The sequence below is a fragment of the Numenius arquata genome, chromosome 25 (assembly GCF_964106895.1).
Source record: "Numenius arquata chromosome 25, bNumArq3.hap1.1, whole genome shotgun sequence".
Classification (NCBI taxonomy): domain Eukaryota; kingdom Metazoa; phylum Chordata; class Aves; order Charadriiformes; family Scolopacidae; genus Numenius; species Numenius arquata.
The window spans coordinates 1797699-1823575 of NC_133600.1; the positions used below are offsets into that span (position 1 = coordinate 1797699).

At 46.0% G+C, this 25877-nt stretch overlaps 1 protein-coding gene across 1 annotated transcript in view; it reads left to right on the plus strand.

Moving 5' to 3' along the window:
• DOT1L (DOT1 like histone lysine methyltransferase) overlaps positions 1-25877 on the plus strand; it is a 73477-nt gene that overhangs the window by 17733 nt on the left and 29867 nt on the right. The window contains exons 2-9 of the mRNA XM_074163626.1: positions 510-553; positions 3680-3754; positions 5937-6000; positions 7560-7788; positions 11570-11664; positions 14288-14350; positions 22375-22430; positions 25554-25633. Of these exons, the coding sequence (XP_074019727.1) occupies positions 510-553; positions 3680-3754; positions 5937-6000; positions 7560-7788; positions 11570-11664; positions 14288-14350; positions 22375-22430; positions 25554-25633 (706 nt within the window). The remainder of the gene's footprint in view (positions 1-509; positions 554-3679; positions 3755-5936; positions 6001-7559; positions 7789-11569; positions 11665-14287; positions 14351-22374; positions 22431-25553; positions 25634-25877) is intronic.

Below are 25877 nucleotides of genomic sequence, written 5' to 3' on the forward strand. Positions count from 1 at the left end.
TTTTTGTGTGCTGTGAGGTGGGTTTTTTCCCCTACACCGATACCCGCTCCCACTGTTTATTTGATGCTGTGTTTTAGAAAGCCATTGGCTGTGTGAAAATGGTGGTGCCCATATGGAGATGTGAGCACGTACCAGCTGCTGGGGCGATGAAATCAGCTGTTCATTGTGGAACTCGCACTCAAGTACCTCCTGCATACCAATAATCCTCAAGGGGATCAGCTACACAATTCCTGATTTCAGAAAATGACAAAGAAATAAGTAGAATGACAGTTCCTTCATGTAAATCTGCTGCTGCTCCATAGAAACTTGAAAAATGTATTTCCTTAAGCTTCATTTTTTCTTAGAGGGCTCATTTTGATGGGTTTAATGGGCTCGGTGGCAATCAAAGACTCCTTTCCTAGTATGCTTGCCATTTATATTCTTAAAAAGATTGCGATTCCTGTAATCTTCTGAAAAACAGCACACCTGATGTCTCTCTGAAAACATCTCTCCTTTTCTTTTTATTTCAGGACAAACACCATGATGCTGCTCACGAAATTATTGAGACAATTCGGTAAGTGTTCAACGCAGACGTGGCTACAACCCCTCCCTGTGTCTTCCTTCATCTCAGTGAATGGACGTCTTGAGACGAGATATAAAGGAGGGCAGCAGTTATAATTATAATTTAGCAGCTCTAAATTACTTTCTAAGTGGAACTGATGTTGTTGCAATACAAATCTCCCTGTCAAGCAGACTTTTTTTTTTTTTTAACTTGCCATATTCTGTTCTCCTTTGAACAGAATTAAAAATGGATAGTGATATTCAACTTTTAGTGCTGCTTATAATGAAGATGACATTGCTTCAAGGAAGCTCTGCCTCAGTAACCAGAGACAGCAGTCTGTTTTCTTTAGAAAAACAAGGTTAAGAAAAGATCCTTGGCAGGATGTCTTAAGTTTCTGGTCTTGCGTACCCTCTTCCCCACCCTCTTCTTTCCCCTTGTTGCTGTGGTGTTGCAGCATCATTAGCATTTGCATTAATTGGCAATGATGCCCCCATTAGCTTTCCTCTTAATTCTGCTGGTAGAGTTGGACCAATGTGGGGGAAACGGGGAGGATAAAGGTGAAAGAGGAGCAGGAAGCGTGAGCATTTCCCAACACAGGCAGTGGTTATGCCATGGCTTGTGGCTGTTTCAGCAGGGTTCGGAGGTGACTTGCTGTAGAACTTTTATTAAATGCTAACACAAACTCCCCAAACGCTTGAGGCATGTTAGTGTGTTCTCCACATTAGACTGTTTAAAAGCTGCTCTCGTTAATTGTTGTAGACTCCTACCGTACAGGTTTCCCTTGTCTGAGGCCTGAATCTGCTGCAGGATTTAATGGTCGGATGGTGCAGACACAGGCGAGGTACAAAATAGGGGGTTTTGTCTGCAGAAGCCTCCTGAGCTTGAAATTTGGTCAATATGGCCTAGGGAAAGGTGGTGACCCTTGCTTGCTCCCAGCATGGCTGTGAGAGCAAGTCCTTGCGTTGTGGGGTTGATAATATCACTTATATACCTGAAATCATAGCATTCTCCCATGGTCTGTGGTGGGAGAGAATGTGTAATGGGGATTAGGGGCTACAGCTGAGAATTTTTCTTTATAAAGAGATTTCTTTTTCTAACTACAAAACCTTGACACGAGGCACTGCCACTTCCAGTTCCCTTGTACTGATGTTGATAAGATTCTGTGCCTTGGGAACTTGTGGCATCATTTATCACTACGATTATGGAGAAGACCTTTTCTGAAGGGATTTAAACAGACGTGGTGGTGGGAGCGATGGCCGGAGTCCTGGTGCTTCTCGTGCTACGCTGGCTGAAGGCAAGGGGAAACCTGGGCTGGAAAGCGGTTGAGCAGAGGTGATGTTTCACAACTGTGTTTTAAGCACGATTGCGGTGAACGCGGTGTTGTTAGTAGGCTTTCGTGCTGCCTTGTGCGATGTGACCGCAGTGCGGTTATGGAAGCGATGGGTAAAAGAGTGCGCAGAAGCATTTGTCTCTTCAGGCCAGTGATAAACAGCTGCTGACTGTCCATTTCCCTAATCGAAGAGACAAAAATTTGCAGAGAACAGAAAAATTTGCAGAGATTTTGGGGAGATGGGAGATATTAGTCAGAAGAGACTCAACCATAGATGTAGAAGTTCTATTTTTTTACTTACCTATATATTTATTTGGTAAGAGCAAATCAGCCAGAAGGAAACAGAACTGTTGGACCTTGTGTCATGTTTTTTTTCCCCTATTTGAAACGTGAAGCGTGCATCAAGGTGCAAGAAGAAAAACTCTGCCATTCCTCTTGGAATTCATCCTATGACATGCTCTGAGGTAGTTTGATGATGATAGTGCTCTCCCATTTATGCTTTTGGAGGAAAGTGTGTGCAAAGCTTATGTGGCTGTTAAATTGTCATTGAAAGGAATTAATCTTCCGATGTTCTAAGGGCGAAGCTCTGCTCTTCTCTGAGCTGCCCTTGTCAGATGAGCTGTGAGCGGGTGTGTGTTTCCCATTTCTAATGGCACAACACACGGGGCTTTGTTAACTCCGCATTTAAAGGTCAAGGGAGGTCTTCTTCCCCTCTACTCTGCACTGGTGAGGCCACAACTGGAATGCTGCGTCCAGTTCTGGGCTCCCCAGTTCAAGAGAGACAGTGAACTACTGGAGAGAGTCCAGCGTAGGGCAACAAAGATGATGGAGGGATTGGAGCATCTCCCTGATGAGGAAAGGCTGAGAGAGCTGGGGCTCTTTAGCCTGGAGAAGCGAAGGCTGAGGGGAGACCTTATTAATGCTCACAAGTATCTAAAGGGTGGGTTGACGGAGGGTGGAGCTGGACTCTTTTCAGTGGTTCCCAGTGACAGGACGAGGGGCGACGGGCACAAGCTGGAACATGGGAAGTTCCATTCAAATATGAGGAGAAATTTCTTTCTGGTGAGGGTGGCAGAGCCCTGGAACAGGCTGCCCAGGGAGGGTGTGGAGTCCCCTTCTCTGGAGGTCTTCAAGACCTGCCTTGATGCAGTCCTGAGTGATGTGCTCTAGGCAATGCTGCTTCAGCAGGGGAGTTGGGCTAGATGATCTCTAGAACGTCCCTTCGAACTCCGACAATTCCGTGATTCTGTGAAAGGGATGTTTTCTTCAAATGACTTTGGAAAATCTGTTCTGGGTTGGGTGATGTGAGGTGTAAGAGCAGCTCAGAGCGCTCCTCAGAGGAGGATGTCCTCGCAGTGGTGGCATCGTTTTGGGGCGCTGTAGGAAATGTCTTCTCCACATTCAGCTTTTCTTTCCAAATTCTTCCCAAATTTTGCATTTCTGCATTACATTTAGTGTTCGATTTAGCATCAGCTGTGGCTTTGAGTATTTTTAGACACATTGAATACATTTAGCACCTCGGTTTGAAGTTGTGCCGTTTCAAGAGCTTTATACTACTGCCAGTGTCTATGGGCACCTCGCTGTTTCTTCGGTACAAACATGAACTATCGCAGCTTCCAGTGATGGTTTTGTCACGTTTGCCTTCCTCCTCCTTTGTCATGTCCTTTCTCCTACCAATGTTGTCACCTTGCAGCTCTGCTGCAGTGTTCTGTCTTAACACTGAGCAGTGCCGGGCTAGAATTGAGATAGATTGCCCTATTATACTTAATTGGAGATATTTTTATTCATTATTTCTTCTCTCGTTCCAGGTGGGTCTGTGAAGAAATCCCAGATCTCAAGCTTGCTATGGAAAACTACGTTTTAATTGACTATGATACAAAAAGGTGAGAGGAATATTTTATTTCCCTCCAGGAGGACAGGCCAGCGCGGTTTAGAGTGAGTCACTTTGTAGCTGGTTATTCTTAGACACTACGAACTGAAGTTTTTTTTCTTTTAGAACTGGCTTCAAACTCTGCAGAGTTATTTTGGTAGGAAATGTGTAACAGCAATATTGGCAAAGGCTGTTGGATTAAGGACATAATTGGAAACTCCACGCAGCAGAAAGTTGAGCTCTGGTGTACGTTGGAATGACTCATTCCGAAACAATGATCGGTATCTGCGCTGTTGGACCGCGTCCAGCGGTAGGAATCTGAATGGCACTGAGGTTTCTACTTCTGTAGTAACTAAGAATTCCTGTTTGGGAAGTGGCACAGTGGCCAGAGCTGGCTGTCAGCCCCACGCCCCCCTCCTCCGCTGCCCTGCCGGGGTGGGGAGGGGGTTTACCTGCCCCGTCCCTCCCCTGGGTGGGATTCAGTGCAAGCGGGATGCTCTTTAGGTGAGGGGCCAAATTAAATGCAAACTACTCATGCTGCTCTTCGGGGCAGTTAGAAGTAATTTTAAGGTGCTTGTTGTTACATGTGAACACCTTTTCCACAAACAGCCTGAAATGAATATCTAGAATGTGGTGTTCACCTCGAGGCCGGGAGAGGCAGATTCTGACCCGCGGAGAGTCTGAGATTCTGTTATTGACTTGCCTCTGCTGAGACTGGAAAAAGAGCTCACCCTCAAGCTGTGGTTTACAACAAACCTCCTTGGTTGCTTTCGTGGCAAAGACTGAATATGTTCAAGTCCACAGCCTGACTAAACTTCTAAAATGAAGTTTACAGATGAAACTGCATCGCTCTAATGAATCACTGGCTATTGTCCTGAGCGCAGATACTTGTATCGTGATCTGCTTAAGGTATTGCTTCCTCCTCTCTTAATTGTGTTTCCGTTGTTGCAGTGCAAGACTTGGTAGTCCCTCTCTTTTTCCTGAAAAATTCCAAAGGAGAAATCAGGGTTGAGCATCCCTTGTCATCAAATCCATTAATTGGGATTTGAGGATTACTCACAGCGACTGCAATGCTCTAACTTTTGTCGTTCTGGCACCCTCACTGGGTGTCAGTGGGGGCAGTGGCAATACCAAATAAAAGAGAAACCCATCTGTTCCCCGCAGTCACACCCTACAGCTTTCTGCAGTTTTTCAAGAAGTTACAAACCTGTAATTTTGGTGATGGTTTTAGTCTTTTTACTCCCTTTGAAAAAATTGGTCAGAAACATTACTTGTGGCAGATACTGACACATGGGTGTGAATGGGGAGCGGTGGATTACAGAAACGGGCTCGCTGCGCAGCGAGAACTTGTCTTGGCCTCTTGCTTTGTGGCAGTAACCACGGGCAGGCGAAGGCTTGCGGTGGGGTCAGCAGTGCTCCCCGGAGAGTGTCCCTCCAGCGCAGAGGTAACGGGGAACACAAGAGACTGAAGAGCCACTTCCTTCTGATGTCCCCGTGTCCCCCTGTCCCCTCCTGACTTGGGGATGGCCGTGATTTAATTATCTTTTTCCTGTAACTCCTTGGGTTGGTGGTTTTTGCTGCTGTTTTGTGGGTCTGGTTACGTAGCGGATGATGTTCCCACTAATATCTTTTCTTCCCTGGCCTGAGATGAATGTATTTAATCCTCTCAGCTTCTGTCATTAAAGCATCTGCCTGAATTGCTGTAATCCCAGCCAGCCCACGGAGCAGTCTGAGTGCTTTTCTGATGGGTGACATTTCAGCTGCTGTCCTGGCTCCGTCTGCATTTTCAGTCCCAGAGTTAATTTCTAGAAAAGCATCTGGTTGTCTCGGCACTGATTATCATGGAGAGATGATGGAACAAAGGAGAAAAACTTACAGATGTCTTAAATTTCTGTACAGCTGAGAATATGGGAAGCGATGGACTATGAGAATACAAACTTTCTAATAAGTTGTACTTTGAGTTCAGTCCTTTCTCTGTTAATTAAAGAAACTAATATTATTTGCCGTGTGCTCCCGGTCTACTGAGGAATTTTTTTAAGGGAAAGGGTATACAAAGTCCTAAAGCTGTGTATGTAATTACACGTTCTGCAAGAAACAAGCAAGTATGATGATAAAACAGCACAAGGTGGTACCTTCAGACCTGTTTTTCAGAGTTTTCTGGTTTTACCTGACACTGCGCTTTTCTCCCCGCGCAGCTTTGAGAGCATGCAGAGGCTTTGTGACAAGTACAACCGCGCCATCGACAGCATTCACCAGTTGGTACGTATTTACCTTCCTTACGCTCCGTGATCCTTATGGGGCTGGTTTGAATTCCCGTTGAGCGAATAATACCCAGGCAGCGGAGACTGACCGAGCGCTGGTTTATGTGTGTTAGTCGAGTTGCAGCATCGGTGTTCAGCGCTTCCATTCTTTTGGAGAGATAATAAATCTAATATTAAACCTTATTTTCTTGATCCCACCTGGGCAGTCAAGGAGGTCGTAGTGGAGGAGCATTCTTATAGGAAGAAAATTAAAAAATATTATGTTTTTTTCCCCAAACTGCAGATCTGTAAGCTGTTACTCTTCAGTGTGCGCTTCTGGCACCATCATTTTGGCACTTTGAGTTGTCTTTAGGGGGAAGAAAGGGTTTCTCTGTGTTTAGCCTGTAGATGTTTCACAGGGATTTATCATATAGATTTACGTTTGCATGGGGAAATCCGTGGCTTATGGGTACTTAAATAATCCATATGAACTCTCCTGTGTATTGTGGAAGTGATCCATGGCTTAGGAATTTCCTCGCTTGTCACTCAGTTCAGCCTCTCTCTTCTGGGGGATCACTCTGGCGAAACCAGAATGTAACCTCTTTTCAGACCAATTTAACAAGCTTTTGGGTTTTCTTACCTCTATAAAAGATTGATCTGGAGGAAGCAAAACATCGGCAATGAATTAATGTTACTATTCTGTTTAATTTTGAAAGTATAGGTGGATTGTGTCCTCTGCTGTGCTTTGGGAATTATTTACAGTGTGCAGTATTATGGCAACGAGACTTTTTTTGCAAGGATTTCTTTCACTTCTGTCGGCCTGCAACTCCCTAAAACATGTGCTTGTTTGGAGTCAGGCGTCTTCATGTGGATTTTGGTTAATAACTAAATATTTGAAGCTGTTCAGCATCTGCAATTACTGTCTGAAATAGCCAACCCGATTGGTTTCTTCTTGCCATCTGGATCTCAAATAGAGAGAGAGTTCTTAGGAGGGTTCCTGGAGTTGTCCTCTTTCTGTTTGTTTTTCCTTATCAAAGGGAGAGGTAAACATTTTTAAAAACTTTACAGCTTGTATGTTCAGGGCAGGTTTTTTTTCTGAAGAAGAAAGGAAGCTTGATTTCCATCTCTTTCCTGCCACTCCCTGTTTGAGTACATCTGATCCCTCCCATCCCAGGGTTCCTGCTAGAAAATAAAACCGCTCTTACAGCGACGGAACAGTCAACAGCAGTTCAGTGGGGATCAGGAAATAAAAAAATGAGTGAACAAACTTTTACAGCTACTCCAACTTGTTCAGTATCAAGCTTTACATTGCCGGTTGATTTTTTTACATCTCTAATTTCCCCTTTACCCCCTATTTCCAACAGGCATATTTGAAGTTACCTGTTGGTTGAGGTGAGACAAAGTACAGAGCAGTTGGTGTTGTGTAATTTCTTTAGTGTTGTTCACTGGTTTTATCTTTCCAGAGCATGTGGGAGGGAATTTCTCTCATTTCTATGTTATTCCAACGCAGCTTTGGTTTTGGTGATGTTCACTTGTCCTCACCTTGGATTCATTTCTTCTTCCTGCTCTTTCCTTCAGTGGAAGGGAACCACCCAACCGATGAAGCTGAACACTCGTCCCTCCAACGGGCTCCTGCGGCACATCCTGCAGCAAGTCTACAACCACTCAGTCACCGACCCGGAGAAACTCAACAACTACGAGCCCTTTTCCCCAGAGGTTTACGGAGAAACTTCCTTTGACTTGGTGGCCCAAATGATAGATGAAATTAAAATGACAGAGGATGATTTGTTTGTTGACTTGGGCAGTGGTAAGTGACCAATAATTTTTTTCTTTTTTTCTTTCTGCTCATTGTTTTTGCCTTTCTTTAAAAAAAGGTGAAATTCATATTTGGAAACTAAACCAGGCCTAAGGGCTGTGTTACAGGGTAAGCACCTTTTCTAGATAATCCCCAGTGATGCTCCTGCTTTTATGACGAGATTAAATAGACCAAACGGACATCCCAGACCTTCTTCCCTGTGGCGTTAGTGAAATGTCAGCCTCCAAATGCCGTAAATCCTTATTATAGAAAACTCTTGGTTTCTGTTGCTATTGGAGAATACATTTATAAAGGAAAAACAGTATTAAAAATGATGCTTGAAAGATAACAGTAGCAGTTCCGTTTCTAAGGTTTCATCTATTTTCAGTGGATTCAGTTCATAGCTGAAAATGTGAGATCTCGACCCCTCCCACGCCAGCCTGGAACGCTTGGGGTGGAATCGGAAAATTAAGCAGTTTTTTTTCCTCTGACACTTCTCAGCTGCCTTGTGAGAACCCATAAAAATCTCGCTTCCAACTGCAGCTGCGTATCGTGATCAGGTCGGAGTTTTAAAAGGAAATAGATGTTTCTAGTTGGTAAAGAAACTAGATATGACTCAAACACATGTGGAACAGATATACTCAGTAAGAAGATGATGTTCTTCTTTTTGTTGCTAAAATCTGGTTCAGAGTGGGCAAGGAGTAGTAAGAATTTCCCCTTTTACTGGATGGGTTGTCAAGTTTTAGATGAAGTATGTTTTGGTTTGGTTGTTGGGATGATGCAGGACTTCTGGGGAAAAAATATTACGTTTAAATATATTCAGTTGTTAAAAACAAAATCTATTTAAAATTTAAATACAGCCGGACTGCCATCTCCCCCCCCCCCAAATTTAATATATCTCCAGTGATAATTTTTAAAATTTTTTTTTTTACCCCCCCCTTCCTCAGTGGAACTTTTGTCTGAAATTTCCTGTTGGAATGACTTACGTTCAGATGAGACATTTAGAAAGGCCTCAGATCTGACAAACTATTTTCCATCTGGGAGAAACAAAACTTGCCATAGATGCTCGCGATTGTTTCTTCAGGAAGGTTAAAGGAGATGGTATCTGAAATCCTGCTGGTTACGTAAGAAGCTCAAGTGTTAGATGCTTTTACCCAAAATCATCAGAAATAAAAATCGGGTATTTATTGCTAAACTCCCCACTTTAATCTTGGAGATTGACCAACAGTGTAAAAAAAATCCAGTCTAAAAAGCCTGTATGAAGGGAATGGTTTAAATTGAAAAGCCTGTGAAACAATTAAAACCAGAACGTTGTTGTGGAGTCTGTACCGAAGGCATAAACTTCTTGTAAATTGTGATCAGCGCGGTATCGAGTGCGGTGTGAATGAAAATGCTGTCACAGCCCATTATTTCTATCGGTAAATTTAAAGCCGTCCCAGTAACTCCACGCACCCAGCGGGGCTGAGCCCCCCTGGACGCTGTGGCTGCTCTCGCGTGTGTCCTCGTTAGCCAGCTGAAATGACAATAATAAGGTTAATTTCTTGCAAAAAGAAAAGCCGAAGACAAACAAGATTAATAACTTCTTATGCTGCATCATGTGATAGCTGACGGAGCAGTGTGGTCTTGATTGTCCCTTTAGTCTTCGTCCTCCTTCCTCTTCATAAATAAGAAACAGTGAAAGTTCTGTCTCGGATCTCTGATTGTCCATGTCCCCCCCCCGCCCTGCAGAAATTTGTACGTGTATATTTCCATGTGTATAAAATATGCATGTGTATCAAAAACGGGAGTTGGCAAAACCCCCCCAAAATCAACCCAAAAAACCCCAATAACAACCCCCGCTGTCAGCACTACAGTTCTCCTTGTGCCAGACGATGTTCTGGTGGTGATTGTGTAAAGGCAGGAGTTTCCACCCCTGTGATTCCCAGCGTTCCCGGTCCCATCGCCCGCACCAGGGATGGAGCTCAGCGGGGTGTGTGTGTGTGTGCTGTGCTACGGGCTCTGCTCTGAGAGTCTGAGATCTGGGGCAGAACTTCTTTGCTGTGAGGGTGGTGAGAGCCTGGCCCAGGTTGCTCAGAGAAGCTGTGGCTGCCCCATCCCTGGAGGGGTTCAAGGCCAGGTTGGAGGGGGCTTGGAGCAACCTGGGCTGGTGGGAGGTGTCCCTGCCCAGGGCAGGGGGTGGCACTGGGTGGGCTTTAAGGTCCCTTCCAACCCAAACCAGTCTGTGATTCTATGATTCATTCTATGATCCTCTCTCCTTTCCCATGGGGTCACTGGTGGGATGATTAACTGCACTGGGGAGACAGGAACGCGTTTTGTGTTAGTCATAGACAAAAAGTGATGCATCCATGTGCTACTGATGAATATGGGATGTTTTAAGAAAATCTGAAGTGACTGCTTTAACAGATGTGGAGTGACATTGCTCTACTGTGTGCCAAATGTGGGTTGCTCACACAGAGAGAAATCTAGTGAATATTTTTTCCTTTTTCTTTCTAACATAAGCTGGGGTGGGGGACAGGGGATGCATTCTGGCAAGGTGGAGAAATGGCAGCCAATTACTGCTGGATCTGATGCAGGTAGAAGTTCATGCATTTTTAAGTAACACTTAGCCTTGCCAGTGGTTGCTTTGAAATTTTGAGTGTTGAACCCTATAATATTTTCTAAAGTAGCATTCTGAAGTAGCTCATATAGAATCATAGAATCGTCTGGGTTGGAAGGGACCTTTAAGATCGTCGAGTTCAACCATCAACCCAACCCTGCCCAAACCACCACTAACCCATGTCCCTCAGCACCACGTCTGCGCTGCCCATCTCCAGGGATGGTGACTCCACCACTGCCCTGGGCAGCCTCTTCCAAGGCTTGACAACCCTTTTGGTGAAGAAATTATTCCTAATATCCATCCTAAACCTCCCCTGGCGCAACTTGAGGCCGTTTCCTCTTGTCCCATCGCCTGTTCCTTGGGAGAAGAGACCGACCCCACCCCTTGCTACACCCTCCTTTCAGGGGGTTGTAGAGAGCGAGAAGGTCTCCCCTCAGCCTCCTTTTCTCCAGGCTGAACACCCCCAGCTCCCTCAGCCTCTCCTCACAAGGCTTGTTCTCCAGACCCCTCACCAGCTCCGTTGCCCTTCTCTGGACCCGCTCCAGCCCCTCAATGTCTTTTTTTTGTGGTGAGGGGCCCAAAACTGGACACAGCCCTCGAGGTGGGGCCTCACCAGTGCCCAGTACAGGGGGACGATCACCTCCCGAGTCCTACTCCCCACGCTGTTCCTGACACAGGCCAGGATGCCGTTGATCAGCTTTTAAATAAGCTTTACGTGTTCTCAGACTTTGTGCTGTGTTTCATGGCGAAAACCAGTACAAATATTGCAGGACTATGACAAACATTTTAGCCAGTCTTTAAATTAATGGCGTAGGGATGAGACCAACAAGTGTTTGTCTTGGGACGTGGTAGGGTTTGTCTAACTGTTTTGTTTAATTAATTAAATAGGGAATTACAAGGTAAAACCTATAGACTTGATGGAATCCATATAAAATCTGTGGACAAAAAAATTAAAACGCAGCTGTTCTGAAACCTGTGTGAATTTGTAAAAAGGAGCCTGCGATATTTAATAAAAGTAGCCATTAACAATACAAACGCTGCTGTAAATTGCTGTAGTTGAAATTGTACCCCGATGCCTAGTCCCGCAGATTACCTGCGTTTTTCCTGGTGGCCTTTGCTCCGAAAGCTCTTCCCTCCCCTTGCAGGGATTTTTTTCTACTGGAACTTGTTCTCAGGTTTGTTTTCTCTTCCCTGCAGGTGTGGGGCAGGTGGTGCTTCAAGTGGCTGCAGCCACAAACTGCAAACATCACTATGGTGTGGAGAAAGCTGATATCCCAGCCAAATATGCTGAGGTGAGGTGGTTTTTGACACGAGTTGTGTGTATGTGCCTTATTGTGGGCTGAGAGGTTCGGGGTTGCTGCTGAGCGCTCTGCAGCAGAGCTTCAGTCCCACCTGCTTTTGCTCCTGGGGTCAGAGAGACCGGAGCATGGTGTGCTTGGGGAAAGAAGGGTCTGTCTAATCATTTGCACAGAAGGAGCAATTTCTGTGTTTCTGAAGTGATTTCAGGATGTAAAGCTGTTTTAACAGGGGTGGTGTGGGACCTGTTCAAAGGGAAGCGCAGTGTAAGCCTCACCTAAACACCCGCAATCCTTCTGTGTCCAAAATGGCTCCGATACACGGCTTCCAGAGACCAGAGCGTTAAGCAAATCTGGGAATAAATTCACCAAACACATAGTTCTTACAGGTTTAGAACAAAAAGTTCTTAAGGTCTTAAAGACCTTAAAGGCTATTTTCTGCTTACAGTAGTGATACCCCTTTATGCTGTCCTAAATCTGAAGTTCAGCTTAGTTATTAAACTGCTGTAGGCTAATTGATGGGGCCTGTGTTGGGAATCTGGTTAATAACTGCTTAGCAGGCACCTAAATGAAGCCTTACTAGAAGAAAACCATCATGTGTAGTCAGGCAGGCAGTTTTCTTTCCACTCCTTCTCATTCTGTGCCAACGGGGACACACAAAGATAATCAGTTCCAAGGCAAACCTGGAAGGCAAATGAGGTACAAGCAAACAATAAAGGTTAGTCATGCCTTACCATGAGAAGCTGACTTTCTTCAGCAGCCTGAACAGAAACTCAACCCTCCATATTGTTAAAACAAGCTGACTCAGCCTCTACGGGCTGGAAAATTATACGTTATGAAGGGAGGGGGAAAAAAATTACAAATCCTTGATCCTCCTTTTCAGTGGGGTGGGCAAAAATGCATAAACAGTGGCGAAGGGGAGCAGACAAGCATCTAAAAATCTATTTTCTTTCCCCTGCCGTGACCCAGTGGAAATTTCCAGCTGGAGGCCTCTGTGCCGTCCCTCTGCGTGAGCTTTGTGGTGTCGTTAGGGAGTCGCTTGCAAGGCCCGGGCTCCCGTCTGTGTTTACTATTAAACTAAGAGATCGGTGTTAAAGAGGGAAAGTCAAATTCTCCCTCTCACTAATACCCCTTCACGTCATTGTGCAAACACAAGGCTTTAGTGAAAATGGTTAGCGAACAAAAAAAATTACCCACAAAGTAAATACGAGGTGTATTAACCCATGGGGTACCTGCAGTTGCAGAAGTGCACCGGTATTTCATCAGATTATTAGGGGATGAACAAAATACACTGCATTATTCTTCTGGTTACCCTGTCAGATTTAACAGCTAAACAGTCGCCGCAGTGCGAGTGTGAAGCTGCCTGTGCACAGCTCATCTGCCTGGGGCGGTGGGTAACGGACCGGTTTTCTTCCCCACCTCTGACAAACGTTTGTGGAAAGGATTGGATTAAGTTTCTAGCTCAGATTGGCTGTGGCAGCACGTCTCTGGTTGCCGTGAGAATTCATGCAGACGACTCTGAAAAGCTTCGGCTAAAGAGGAAGAACGTTACGGATTTGTTTTAATGAAGTTGTCTTAAAAAAATAAAAAAAAAAATTAAAATGTAAGCTCACACAGCATATGAAAATACTGCAGATTTTGTGAGTTATCCTACTAAGCTTTGGAGTGCTTTTGAAACATAAAGAATTTAAAAACACATCTGTCAGCACACGCTGTTGTATTGACCTGCTGAGGGGGGTCTCCACCACCTCCAAGCTGTCAGTGAAGCCAGAATTCCTGCTGTGGCTTCTCTCCCGTCTCTCCTTCCCCTGCTACCTCCAAATTTGGATCCTCCTGTTTGTGGAGTCAAATCCTGAAGATCAGGAGGGGGTTTCTTGCAGTCTTCTAAGAGTTTCATTTTCAAATGTATTGTGTGGGTGTAGCTGGACCCTCACTGCTGCTCTGATGGCCTGTGCTGCTTATTATTGTCCATTTGTATAGATGGGGACAAGACTTTGTAAACGTGGGGAAGCATATGTACATCAAATTTTGATGTATGGGGTTTTGGGTTCCTTTCCCCTATATTTGGGTGATGGAAAACCGGTGCCAGCTCCCTGTTGGGTAGTAGCAGCTCCTTGGTCTGTTCCGATGTAGTTCGGAGCGTTCTTCCCAGCTGCTCTTTCGAGAGCGATGCTCCTTCCCTGCGCTGCTGCAATAATTGCACACTGCGTTCTGCTTCCTCGGTCGCCCTGACAGACCTTTATCCCGTCTTTTCCCTTGCTCTCTGGGCTTAGACCGGGCTGCATTCGGTGTCCCCCCCTCGCCGTGGGATTATGTCCCACAACACAGCAGCTACTTAAAGCTGCACCATTTTTAGCACTGAGCACTGTCAGCCCGGATTGCCTTGCTTGGAACATGTAACTGATGCAATGGTGGGAGAAGAAGAAGATTTGTTTTTAAGGAAACTAAACTGTCTGTTTGCCCGTCCTTTGAGTGCTAATGGCAAAAAACCCCCACCCCAAACCCACCAAACGCAAAATGGGGATTGATGAACAATCAGAGCTGCATCTCCTTTGATTGCGATGTAACTGTTAACACGAGATTTCCTAATAAGTGGTTTTGTTTTTCTTCCCTCTTCTAGACGATGGACAGAGAGTTCAGAAAGTGGATGAAATGGTATGGGAAAAAACATGCAGAATACACAGTGAGTGAAATTCAGCTGAAAAACGTTATGTTCCGTGCTGATGTACAGAATTTGCAAAGTCCTCTTCAGCCTCTCGCCAGCCAAGCAGCAGCACGAGTTGTACCTGCTTCCTGGCTTTTGTCTTGATCCCGAGACATCCTCCCAGGCCCCCCTCTTTGTCTTACTTGACATGTGATATGGTGTTATTGGGAGCACTTTCGGGTCTTTTCAGAAGCTCTTGGAAGATTTATTCTTCTAAAATTGAACTGGGGCTGCCATGTATCTTCTGTTTGTATTAAATCTCCTTTATTTTTGCCCCCCCTCCTCTCTCCGTGGTGTGGGGTTCTGCTGTGTAGACTGTTGAAAATGACAACTCCTCCTTGGGTTTCTGAAACCTCTTGCTAGAAACAGAAGCTGAAGCTGCAGGGGAAGGAGTGCTCACCTGGGAGAGGTGGTGGAGCAGTGGGATGGCCGGGGTTTCCACCCTGGGGAGCACGGGGCTGAGGTGCTGGATGAAGGGCAGCTCTGGGAGATGAGAGCAGAAAACTCCAGCACCAATTAAGAGGGTGGATGGTTTGTGGGTGGGGGTGAGGGGTGGGGTGTGGGCTCAGGAAGGATGGTGGGGGGTTGGTTCTGACTTGGAAGGGATTAGAATGAGGTGCTCTGAGGGTGGAGACAGCGCAGGAGGAATAAAGGGGTCGTCATAGGGCATCTCTCTACCTGGGGCTAGGGACACGTTGAAATAGCTTTCCCCTTCCTCCGGATGCTATTTAATAGTTGTGGATGTGTTTTCCGTGCTGTAATGATAGTTTGGACCATGTGTAGAGTCATGCACTGTCTCGTGTCATCCCTTTTCCTTTTCTCCCCCTTCTTAAATGTCATCAAGAAAATCTACTCCCTAGTTAATCACTTTCCAGCGAGGAAACGTGTGTAATCATAGTACAATAGGAACCCGCTGGGATTTCTGAAAATACATGTATTTCTGCTGCTCCTGCCACTTACCGATGGTCAGGGAAGAGGCTGGATGGGTCAGCGTTGTTTCCTCCGTGCCCAGAGAAGTTGGGTCGCTCTTTCCTGCTCCGAAGCAGCCGCCAGTGATGTGTGTTGCCGTGTGAGCAAGTGTTTGGGGAACTACTACTTCATTTTCCTTTTGTACAGAGCTGTTATTGCTGTTACTGGAACGGTCTGAACCGCAGCGTTCCAGCAGTGGGGGATCCAATGGCAGGTCGATGATGGCCAGCCTTTATTTCCCAATTTTCCACGTCTGCTGGGATCCCCGGTGCTCTGTAGAGGATTTATCTTGTAATGAGGGATGTTGCAGCTCTCCCTTCGGGAAGCAGGAGGAGAAGGTGACAGTGCCACCTGCCTCGGTGTCCTTTCTTCCTGAAATGCCTTTACTCTATAGCACAGCTTTCTTCCGAGGGGTGCTGGGCCTGCTGTGGGACTGGTTTGCAGCAGAATTGATATCAGGCTGCTAACTCTTTCCTGCTGTGGAAACGCTGGGAATGCTTTACTTTTCATGAAATGGCCATATGGCATTTTTCCATTGTGTCACCCAGCTGGCATCGCATGAAAGGGATTGTTACTGAAGATACTCTGCTTATGAGCTGTGTAATTTAAAGAATAGGGTAGGAACTTGGACTGAAATATTGAAAGCATATTGATTGCCGTAGGCAGCGAGCATTTCCATATTGCACATTCCAAGTGACAGAGTCTGGTACTGTATGGAAACAAAGCTACTTCTTTTTCGCTAGGTTCTTTGGCTTTTATAACTCTGTTTTCTGAAAAGTGTTTAGGAGTAAAATTTCTCTTTCTTGATTATCAGTCTGCTTTTCTGGGAAGAGCCGAACTTCTTGTCTTAAGGGAAGTTGGTTTCGTGTCACCTTGTCGTAGTGATGCTCAAAGATAGACACGTGGGGCAGATGTTATTTAATTTTTATTGCTTCATCAAGCATCCTCGGCTCACATTGGCTTTTTCTTGCCAAACAGTATATTTTGTTTAGTAACTTCTTAGACAGCATCTTCTGTAGGTGACTTATCGTTAAACAAAGAGCAAACTTGTCTCCTAATGGAGCTGGAAGACACTGGAAGGCATGGAATTAAAAGCCTGGTATCTTTATCTTCCTGGAAAACAACTTTGTCCCTTCAAAAAGCTAAGTGGGATCCCAAAATTCCCGATGTTGGAGACAAAATAAGCACAGATTGAAATAGTCTGTTATCAGCAGAGCTTAACTTGTGAATTCCACTCTGATGTTTTAGGCAGTCATATGAAAAATAAATATTTTGAGAAGAAGAAAATGTGGGAGGAGGGAAGCTTGGCAGAAGTTCAGTGGGAAGAAGTCTCCGATCCCACCTGCGGCTTTGTCTGAATAATCGAGACAGTGGTTTTGACTTCACGCACGTAGCAGCTGCCTTGCTGTAAAAGTGAGAACTGTGGTAGAGAAGGCAGCAATAAATCCTGGAGCTGGGCTCCAGGCTTGTGGTGGTGGGTTGTTTTTTTTTTTTTAAAAAGCCAAGAGCCTCGTACAATTAGAGGTTTCTACTATGAACGGATTTTTGATTTCTCACTGAAGAATGACCTGCTGCTTGTCTTGTCTCTTGTCTCTGAGCTGGCCCTGTTTTGGTGAGGCAGCCGTTAATTGCCATTACCGGCGCTGCAGCCATCGGATTCACTTCCTTCCCTTCCCCACCAGAATGTTCGTGTTACAGCTGGAAGTTCTGAGCCTGAACACGTGAATTCTGATGAGCGCGGTCCAGTGACAATATCGTCCAGGTGTATTTCCAATCTATTTTTTCCACAATCATAGAAAAAAGTCTCATTTGAGAAAGGGTTCCGTACAGAATACGCAGAGTCACGTGGATGCAGATCTTTTCAGTAGAACAAAACATGGTTGTGTAGTCCTGTCGGATGGTACCTCTCCAGTAGCTGGTGGCAGAGGGTCCTGAGCTGTGTTGGATGCCCGAGGCTTCTGCAGAGCCAAGGATGGGTCACGGCCGCAGCGTTACAGGGGGAGATGCGTCTGGGGGTGAGAGGAGTGGGAGAAAGGTTGCTCATCGTACGCGGGATTGTAAGTCTCCTGATCTCCAGCTGTCGTAGGAAATCGTATCTCATAATCCTGTTAAATGAACGGAGTTTCATTTTAAACGACAGGCTGTTCAATCTCATGATTCCAATTGGGGGGGGAGAAAAAAAACCAAGAGAGTAACACCTTCTGATAAGAATCTTAGGTTTATATTCAGTTGATATGTTTCAACTTGCAATATTTACGTCCCTGTGCTATTGTTTACATTCAGTCCCTCCTCAACTTCCCTGATGTCTTAATTCCCGATCGGTTAGAGATAATCATGTTCTTTACATTCTCTGTTGTATTCAGAGGGACTGCATTATATCATCATCATCACCATCATCGTCAGCTGCTTCAGCTTTTTGGACTAGAATGTCCCACTTCCAACACATCTCACTTTATTTCAACTCCTTTGATCTTCTCATTTCTCTGCCTGTGGAACTCTGAAGTTTCCAAGATGAGCCTTTACCTCCATTCTTTTCAAGAAAACTGTTGTCTGAAGGAAACAGGAGACTTTTCTAAGGTCATTAGGCCTAGATAATTAGGGAGTCTGTCTTGGGGAATTTCTGCACATGTGCAGTCATCAAATTAAAAAGCCTTATTGCAATTAAGAGGCAGATGGGTTTTCATGGTTTCTAACTGTAAATATCCTCATGTGGCCTCAAAATCAGAGCCATCTCCAGGTATGTAGGGCATGGTGCGGAGGTTGCCGTGGAGCAGAAAGTGCTTCAGCATCTTCCCGGGGCAACCTTGGCGAAAGTTTCCAGCTTGTCCTCAGTCCCCAGGACCTCTTGTCCCCTTTTTCTGGGGGAGAGTATCATCCAGGCATCGGTCAGAGCAGGTCTCTGCAAGAGAAGCTGGTGGGAGCTGCAGCCACACGTTGAACTTCTGCCAAAGACAAGGATTTGTTTGGTTTACTCAGGGTTGTTATAACAGAATACCTTCCCCTCTGCCATAAAAGCTTGTTTTAGCAGTTGGTGGAAACATCTACAAGTCTTCAAAAGAAGCGCCAGGAGCACGCGGGTCAGCGTTGCTGAAGGCTGGGGTTTGGCTGGATGGACATCGCACACGTGCTCTCTGCCCGGAGGAACCCCAGTAGCTCCTGCTGCCAAAGGTGCTCCGTGGCCCAGCCCAGTGGCTCCCAGGTGGTTTTTGCTGAACATGAACCAGTGGCCACGTGGCATCTGTAGGCGCACGGGTTCTCCCTCTTTGGGGTGCTCCGTCTGGCTTGTTTTCCAGGAAATCTCTGTTCTGAGCAGAAGCAGAACAGTTTGTGGAGGAGCAGTGTTGTCTCTCGTTGGAGCTGCTGGTTTGTGGGGACAACCAGCATCACGTGCGCTTAAAAACCTCCACTGCTTAACGGTGCCCACTGCTGAGGAAAGGGCAGGAGAGCTGTCTGTCCCAGATATTTTTGAATGCCCTATTTCAGCGGGAAACTTATTGTTTAGGTATTTGAAAAGCCCTCCAAACGTCCCCTGTGGCTTTGAAATGATGCCACATTTTGGAGGTTTGGATTCCTGCCTCCAGTTATTTTTGAAAAGAACAGGAACCTAAAAATAACCATGTGTACTTTTCCAGGCAGAAATGACTGGGTGGTTTTTTTTTTTTGTTGGTTTTTTTTTTTTTTTGGGAGCCAAACGTTTGCAGGGAGGCTGCTGGAACGAGACCTTCTGCGTGTGAATTTATGGCTTTGGGGGAGCTGGTGAAATGGAGTGTTACCAGAGAGCTCCCGGCCTGGCGCGGGGGCGAGGATGAGGACGGAGCCCTCCTCCGCCCCGGAGGGGCCTGACCTTCACAAACTGTTGCTCTGCTACGTGATGAATTCACACTCGCTGGATTCCACCTCTGGCGCTTCCCCCGGGCAGTGACCTGCTGGTTTTCTTCCAGTTACGGGGATCGGATGCCGTTGAGCTTATTTCTGCGGTCTCTACAGAGCGAATTTATCTGTTTAAAAAGAAAAAGCCCTGACTAAAAACCTGTTTTGGCTTCTAAATTTAGAAACAATGCAGGCTGGCAGCTCTCTGAAGCGCATTTCACTGAGCTAATTATCCTTTTAGATAAAGCACGTCTCCTGCATTGTCTAATCAGATGAAAATATCTGCATTACAGATGGTCCCTTCCATTCATTATTCACTAAGGAGATTAAGTTTCGCAGAGAGAGGAGGAACACGATGGGGGTGGGGACACTGGTGGGAAGAGATTGAGTCCCCGGAGCTGTCACTGCTGCTTCGCACGTGCCACCTTCTCCCTGCGTGATCATGACGGACCGTGTTCTACTGGTTTAGCTCCTGCGGCCCTTGGCCAGGAGTTAATTAGCTGGAGTTTCCTTACCAGTTCTTGTTTCACTCTCAAAATGATTGTAAACCACAGAATTGACTGGGATTTGGGGGGGGATTTTGTTGGATTCCCTGTGTCAGTTGATGGGGAAGACCCTACTTTCCTCCTTTTTGGCCATCGTTTATTGACCACTGCTCTCCAGGTGAAGAAACTGGTGGTGAGGAGTAGTCAGTCAGATAGGTTTGTACTTTGTTCTGAATTCAGCAGAACGCTGATCCCGGAATCACTGTCTTGCTTCCAGAGGGGAAAAAATACCCAATTTTCTCCCAACCACAGCTGACCATCTGGTTATTTCTACGCCCCAGTATTTTTCTTGGTGAGATTTTTCCTTCAAGTGTTGGCGAAGTCTGAGCTCGGGTAGCGTTACAGGGCAAAAATAGACGGCTTTAAACAGGGCTATGGTTCGGCTGAATTATAACATGGGTGTATCTTGCAAAAGTAGACGGCACGGGGCAAGTGTTCAGCCTCCGTGTGTTATATCGGGTTAAAGCACGGAGATTTTGGTTATAACTGGGCTCTTCCCTCACCACACAGGCAGGACCCATGTAGCGTAACTGGATCTAAATCGAGTACAACAGCCACTTGGGTTGGATTTCAAGACCTTTATATGAAGCTTAGTCTTTCAAAATCGTTTCGTGTTACGCTGGTTCTTTGTTCTCTTGCTGGACTAGGGCTTTGTAGTCATGCTTCCTTATTTCTCAAATGTTTTTCTTTCTCCTGTATGTGTATGAAAACCTCATGTAGACATTAGAAATTAACTGGGGTGTGAAGGACTGCAATATAGAAGCTGACTTGCAAAACTTGTTGTAAAATAAGTACCGTTGCCTCGCATGTGGGTTTGCTTCTACTGTGTCTTGGTTACTCAACCATGAAACGATTTCCTACAAGAACAGATAAGGCTTTGAGACAAAATTCTCTGTTCAAAATAATCTCGAGATGGTCTCTGTTCACAAGTAGGGCATCTAGAGACCTGGAAAGAACGTTTCAGTGTATAAGGTGAGAAACACTCCCTGCTCTTTAGAACTGTTCTGGTGTTGCATTGAGATTCTGCTTTAGATTTTGAAAATACCTGGTAGTACCTTGATAGGTTGGGTCTCTCTGAACTCAGTCTCCAACATCTGTGTTGTTTTTACCGTGGTGGGGATGTCAAAACAGGCATCCCCTCCCAGCAGGTGGGAGAATACAGGGAGTAATTCTCTTTTCAAATCTTATTTTCGCCCAGCTCTTTGGCGGAACAGGTAATAACTTCACTAACTTACTCTAACCTGCTGTTTGCAGCATGTTTAACTTCCAACACTGAAGGCTCTTTGCAAAGTTCTTGATCTCTTGCCTGAGAACCCTTGATGTTCACTTCTCTCAGACCTTGCCCAACGTGTAGCAGCAGGGCATTTGGACTTTTTCAGTTTGTTTTTCTTCCTTTCCTCCCGAGAAGCAGACCCACGCTTGCTGGCCATCATTGCTTTCTCCTTTGCCGTGGCTCAGGCAGGTGGCCCCCCGTTTGCCATCCCTTCTGCGGCTCTGGGTGCTGTCAGGCTGCTCTGTGGGGAGGAGAAGGCGATGGTGGGAGACCCCGGGCTCCGGTCCTTTGCTGGGACGGGGACCCTGGCTCAGCGAGCAAGGGGTGGGAGTTACTCGAGCGTGACCCCGTTGCAGGCACGTCTCTTGGAGCTGTCACTGAACGAGAACAGGCGCTGGCAGGTGAAATGCTCACATCTCTCCATACAAAGGAGTATACACAGCAAGAGGATGCGAAGCAGTCACTGTCGCTCCTTTGATGTTCCTGAGGTTCTGATACAAGCCATCATCTATCTTGCCCCTTCAAAGTGTGTCACCATCATCAATTACATAGTTGCGTATTATTTTTCCTCTCCTCCTCTTATCTTCCTCCCCCCGACCCTCCTCCTGCCTCACTTGTGGCGCAGCAGAACAGCACGGCCCGTAGACTCCGCTCTCATTTCAAAATGAGAACACGTTAATCTGTGGAAAAGCCACGTAGTTGTGGGGATTAACCTGGGACTTGATGTGGTTTCATCAGAAAGGTACTAGATAAGTCACTGAAGGCATAACTATAAATATTTTCAAATAAGGCCTTTGTGTTACTTGATTTCCAACTTGAAAGTGTTAGAAGCGTTCAAGGTTTATATTTAGTACCGCAGAAAAATCAGGTGCTTGTCTGCCCGTTGCACCAAGAGCCTGGATTTCGAGGCGGTGTTTCCCGCACACACTGTGCCGAATCCCCCTGCTGTAGGGGCTGGATGGACCTGGGGGGGTCAGTGGGGACGGGAAGGGGCATTTGGGGGCCGTTTGTGGTACGGGGGCCATAGGGCATTGCCCCACGGAGCACAGTCTTCCTTGGGCAGAGGTGACACCTGGAGAGACCCTTCCTTGTTCCTGTGGTGGTGGGAACAGAGAGGGGGGCACCTTGGGGACCCGAGGGACGGGCAGAGCCAGCGGCCGAGCCCTGGGGACTTCATCTGCTCAGTGTTTCCTAAAAAATTCACTTGCCCTTATTTGTAGTAGAATCACTGCGTTGGTAGAGCACGTTTGGCCTTCTCCAAAGGAAAAGGGCTAGGGAGCAGAAAGGAACAACGTTAACTCTTGTGTTTGTGTCGTTTTTTTTGTGTTCTTTGTCTTTTTTTTAAGCTGGAAAGAGGTGACTTCCTCTCGGAAGAATGGCGAGAGAGAATTGCAAACACAAGGTACAGTACAGCCATTGAATGCTGCTTTATGAACTGAATATTTGGGAGTTTGTATAATGGAAATTGGGAGCCTGGCCAGCTTTTTATATAGAATTTCCATAGCAAATACCAAAAGCCTATCTGCCAACTCGTATACTGGCCTCTTTAGATCCTGTTTTCTGACTTGAAGAATGGCTTTAAATGCATGTCCCGTGATATTACATACAAGGGTGTATCCAAGATAAATTCTGGTTATACAGAGAAATATAAACCTCTGTTTTGCGTATCCTTGTAGTTCGTGTCAGTGATTCTAGCAAAAACTAGTTATCTTGGCTATTGGTGCATACAGCTAAGCTCATTTTCCATTTAAAAAAGGAGTGGAAGACCCAAGTGAATCTGTTCCAACTTAAATCGGGAATTCATTTAAGCTGATTGTCTTAAAGATTTATTTCTGTGAAGGTCTGTACAGAGGGTTAGACTCCTTTTTGATGCTATCAAAAAGGGAGTAAATTTGTTAAAAGCAATAAAATGCTCTTCTGTATTTTTAAAAGGCTTTGCATTCTTTCAGCCTTAGGGACAGAAAATAAAGTCTTTATTTTTATACGACCTTCTGGGCCATGCTGTTACGTGTGGGAATGGGAGCCAGTTGTCAAAGAGGGCTCTCTGAAAGTCTTCAGCCTTGTGGCAACGTATGGATGGCTTCCAAGACCCTGGTTTAAGAGTTCTCCATCAGGGAGGCGTCTGCCCGGCTGATGATTTTTGTGTTATTATACACCTCGGTTAAACTTCTGGAGGTGCCTTTTAATTTATGGGCAGCCTCGTCCCAGCCTTGCAGCCTTGTGGGGTTTTGCTTCGTTTGCTCTTCCAAATGCACACTCGGCAACTTTCCTTGGAACAAATTTAATTTTTATTATTTTTTTTTTTTACATTATCTTTAGCTGAAGTACATCTAACTTAAGCAGAAGTGCTGGTAGATGCTTATTTGCATGATATGCAGCTAATTGCCTGCCTGCCGCTCCACAGCCACCTTCTTCTGATACAGACGTTCAAAAAGAAGTAGCCTTTTGCTCACGACTGTTGGGTGTCGGTGTTTGTTCCGAGCCTGCCAACGGCGTCTGCTCTCTCTAACGAGACCGCGGCTTGGCTGCTGAATTCCCAGCGGGGCCACCCGATCTTAGCACCAAAGTGGAAGTGTCACCCTTTGCGTGAGCGGGGACCGGTGGCCGGGTTCAGGAGTGAGGATGCCTTTGTACCAGCACAGCCTTCTGCCTGGCTGAGGGCTCGTATCTCCGAGACGTGAGCAAGCTGTGGAGCACACAGGATTCCTGTTAGGAACTCTACATTATTCCTCTTAATAACTGTACTTAGATACTAGGAAGAACTTCTTTGCTGTGAGGGTGGTGAGAGCCTGGCCCAGGTTGCCCAGAGAAGCTGTGGCTGCCCCATCCCTGGAGGGGTTCAAGGCCAGGTTGGAGGGGGCTTGGAGCAAGCTGGTCTGGTGGGAGGTGTCCCTGCCCAGGGCAGGGGGTTGGAACTTGGATGATCTTTAAGGTCCCTTCCAACCCAAACCATTCTATGATTATTCCTCTTAATACCTCTACTTGTGGCTGAGCAATACGTGCTGAAGAGAGAGCTGGAATCAAGGTGGACCAGGGGCTCCTGCGCTGTCATGTGCACATGAAATGCTCTGCCAGAATGAACACTAAAAAAAAATAAATAAAATAATAATCTCTCTGGCAAGCTCTGTCCTTTTCCCTTCCTTTCCTGGATGTTTTTGGGTCCCATTAATATGTTTGGCTCTTTTGCAAGGCTCTTTTTGGCACGTGGTGGGAAGGAGGAGGATGAACCCCCTGCTCGCCTGACTTGCCAGGCAGGGTTTCCCAAATTTCCAAGAGCAAGGCGTAGCAAGAATAACTTTTTTTTTTTTTTTCCCCTTGGTGTATAAACATCTTTTTTCATCCGTGGTTTTTAATAGCTTTGGCTGCTGCTCTCAAACTCGGTGTCCTTGCTGAACGTGTTTAATGTGTGGAGGCACTAGGAAGGGAGTTTCCTTGCACAGAAATCAGTTGTTCGTGTTGAAACAACCTGTGGGGCTGGTGGTTGCAGTCCCTGCGAGCAGGATCTCAGCCGCTTCCCAGGGATGCTGAGGACTCCTGTTGGAAGCTGGTAGGAAATGGGCACCAGCGACCATTAGACCAGGCCCATGCTCTTAAAAATAAAGGGATATTTCTTTTTTGATCCATGACTTTTTTTAATCCGTGTGGCCACCCCATCCCTGGAGGGGTTCAAGGCCAGGTTGGAGGGGGCTTGGAGCAAGCTGGTCTGGTGGGAGGTGTCCCTGCCCAGGGCAGGGTTGGCACTGGGTGGGCTTTAAGGTCCCTTCCCACCCAAACCAGTCTGTGATTCTATGACATGTTCTGTTTCTTTCTCAAACATTTTTGTCGTTTGGGTGATTGTACCCATGTGCAGGTTTTTTTGTTTCCATGTGACTGGGGTATTTTTGAGGAACAACCTCCCCCCCCCCCGTTGGATTTCTGAACCCAGAAAGAAAGATGCAAATCCTCCCTTGTGGGCCAGGGTGAAGTGCTGGGCTTAGGACAGGGAAAAACCTGCTGAGAGATGCCAGCTGCCTTATGGGGGAATTTAGAAGAGAAAATATATTTCTCTTTTTAGAAGAGAAAATACGTTGTGCCATTTTGCTGTATTATTTTAAATACACATGAAGAAGTAATGGGATGAGACCCGTGTCTGTTGTGTTGGGGTATTTCTTTCCATGTGTGGATTAACTACTGTAAGCGTGTTGGTGTTCCATCTCACCGTGGCGGAGGGTTGAAAACATTTTGCACCTTGGTTTTATGTCGAAACTTAGGGTGCGGAACTCAGCCGTGTGCTGAGAGGAGCTGTCAGAGCAGGACGCCTTTCCCATTTTTTAAATGTAATGATGTGGGCAGCGTCAGGGAACGTTCAGGTGAGGTGGTCTCTGTCCCTGTGCAAGGAGAGCATTTTGTATGATGGAAGTAGCTGTTCCTCGGGGGCTGGAAAGGCTCTGAGTGACCGTGACGTGCGGTTATGGGGGGAGTTGTGTGACTTTGCTTGGTTGCCGTTTGCCTGTCCCTGTTTATTAACCAGACTGTTATTTTGCAGTGTTATTTTTGTGAATAATTTTGCCTTTGGTCCTGAGGTGGATCATCAACTGAAGGAACGATTTGCGAACATGAAGGAAGGTAACAAATCGAACTTAAAACCTTTTCCTATTGGTTTCCTGCTTTTTTTTTTCAATTAGTTTTCCAGCTGGTGCTGGTAAGGGCTTAGTTACAGCCAGCAGAAGCCCGGTTGGTCAGTGGGTTTCGTTCTGTGCCTCGTGGGGAAACATCTGCACCGTGATGGTGATTTCTTGGGCTTTTTACTTCCCGTCTTAATATCTACTCTGACCTGCCCGATTAGTGATTGTTACTGAAAGAGGGGAGA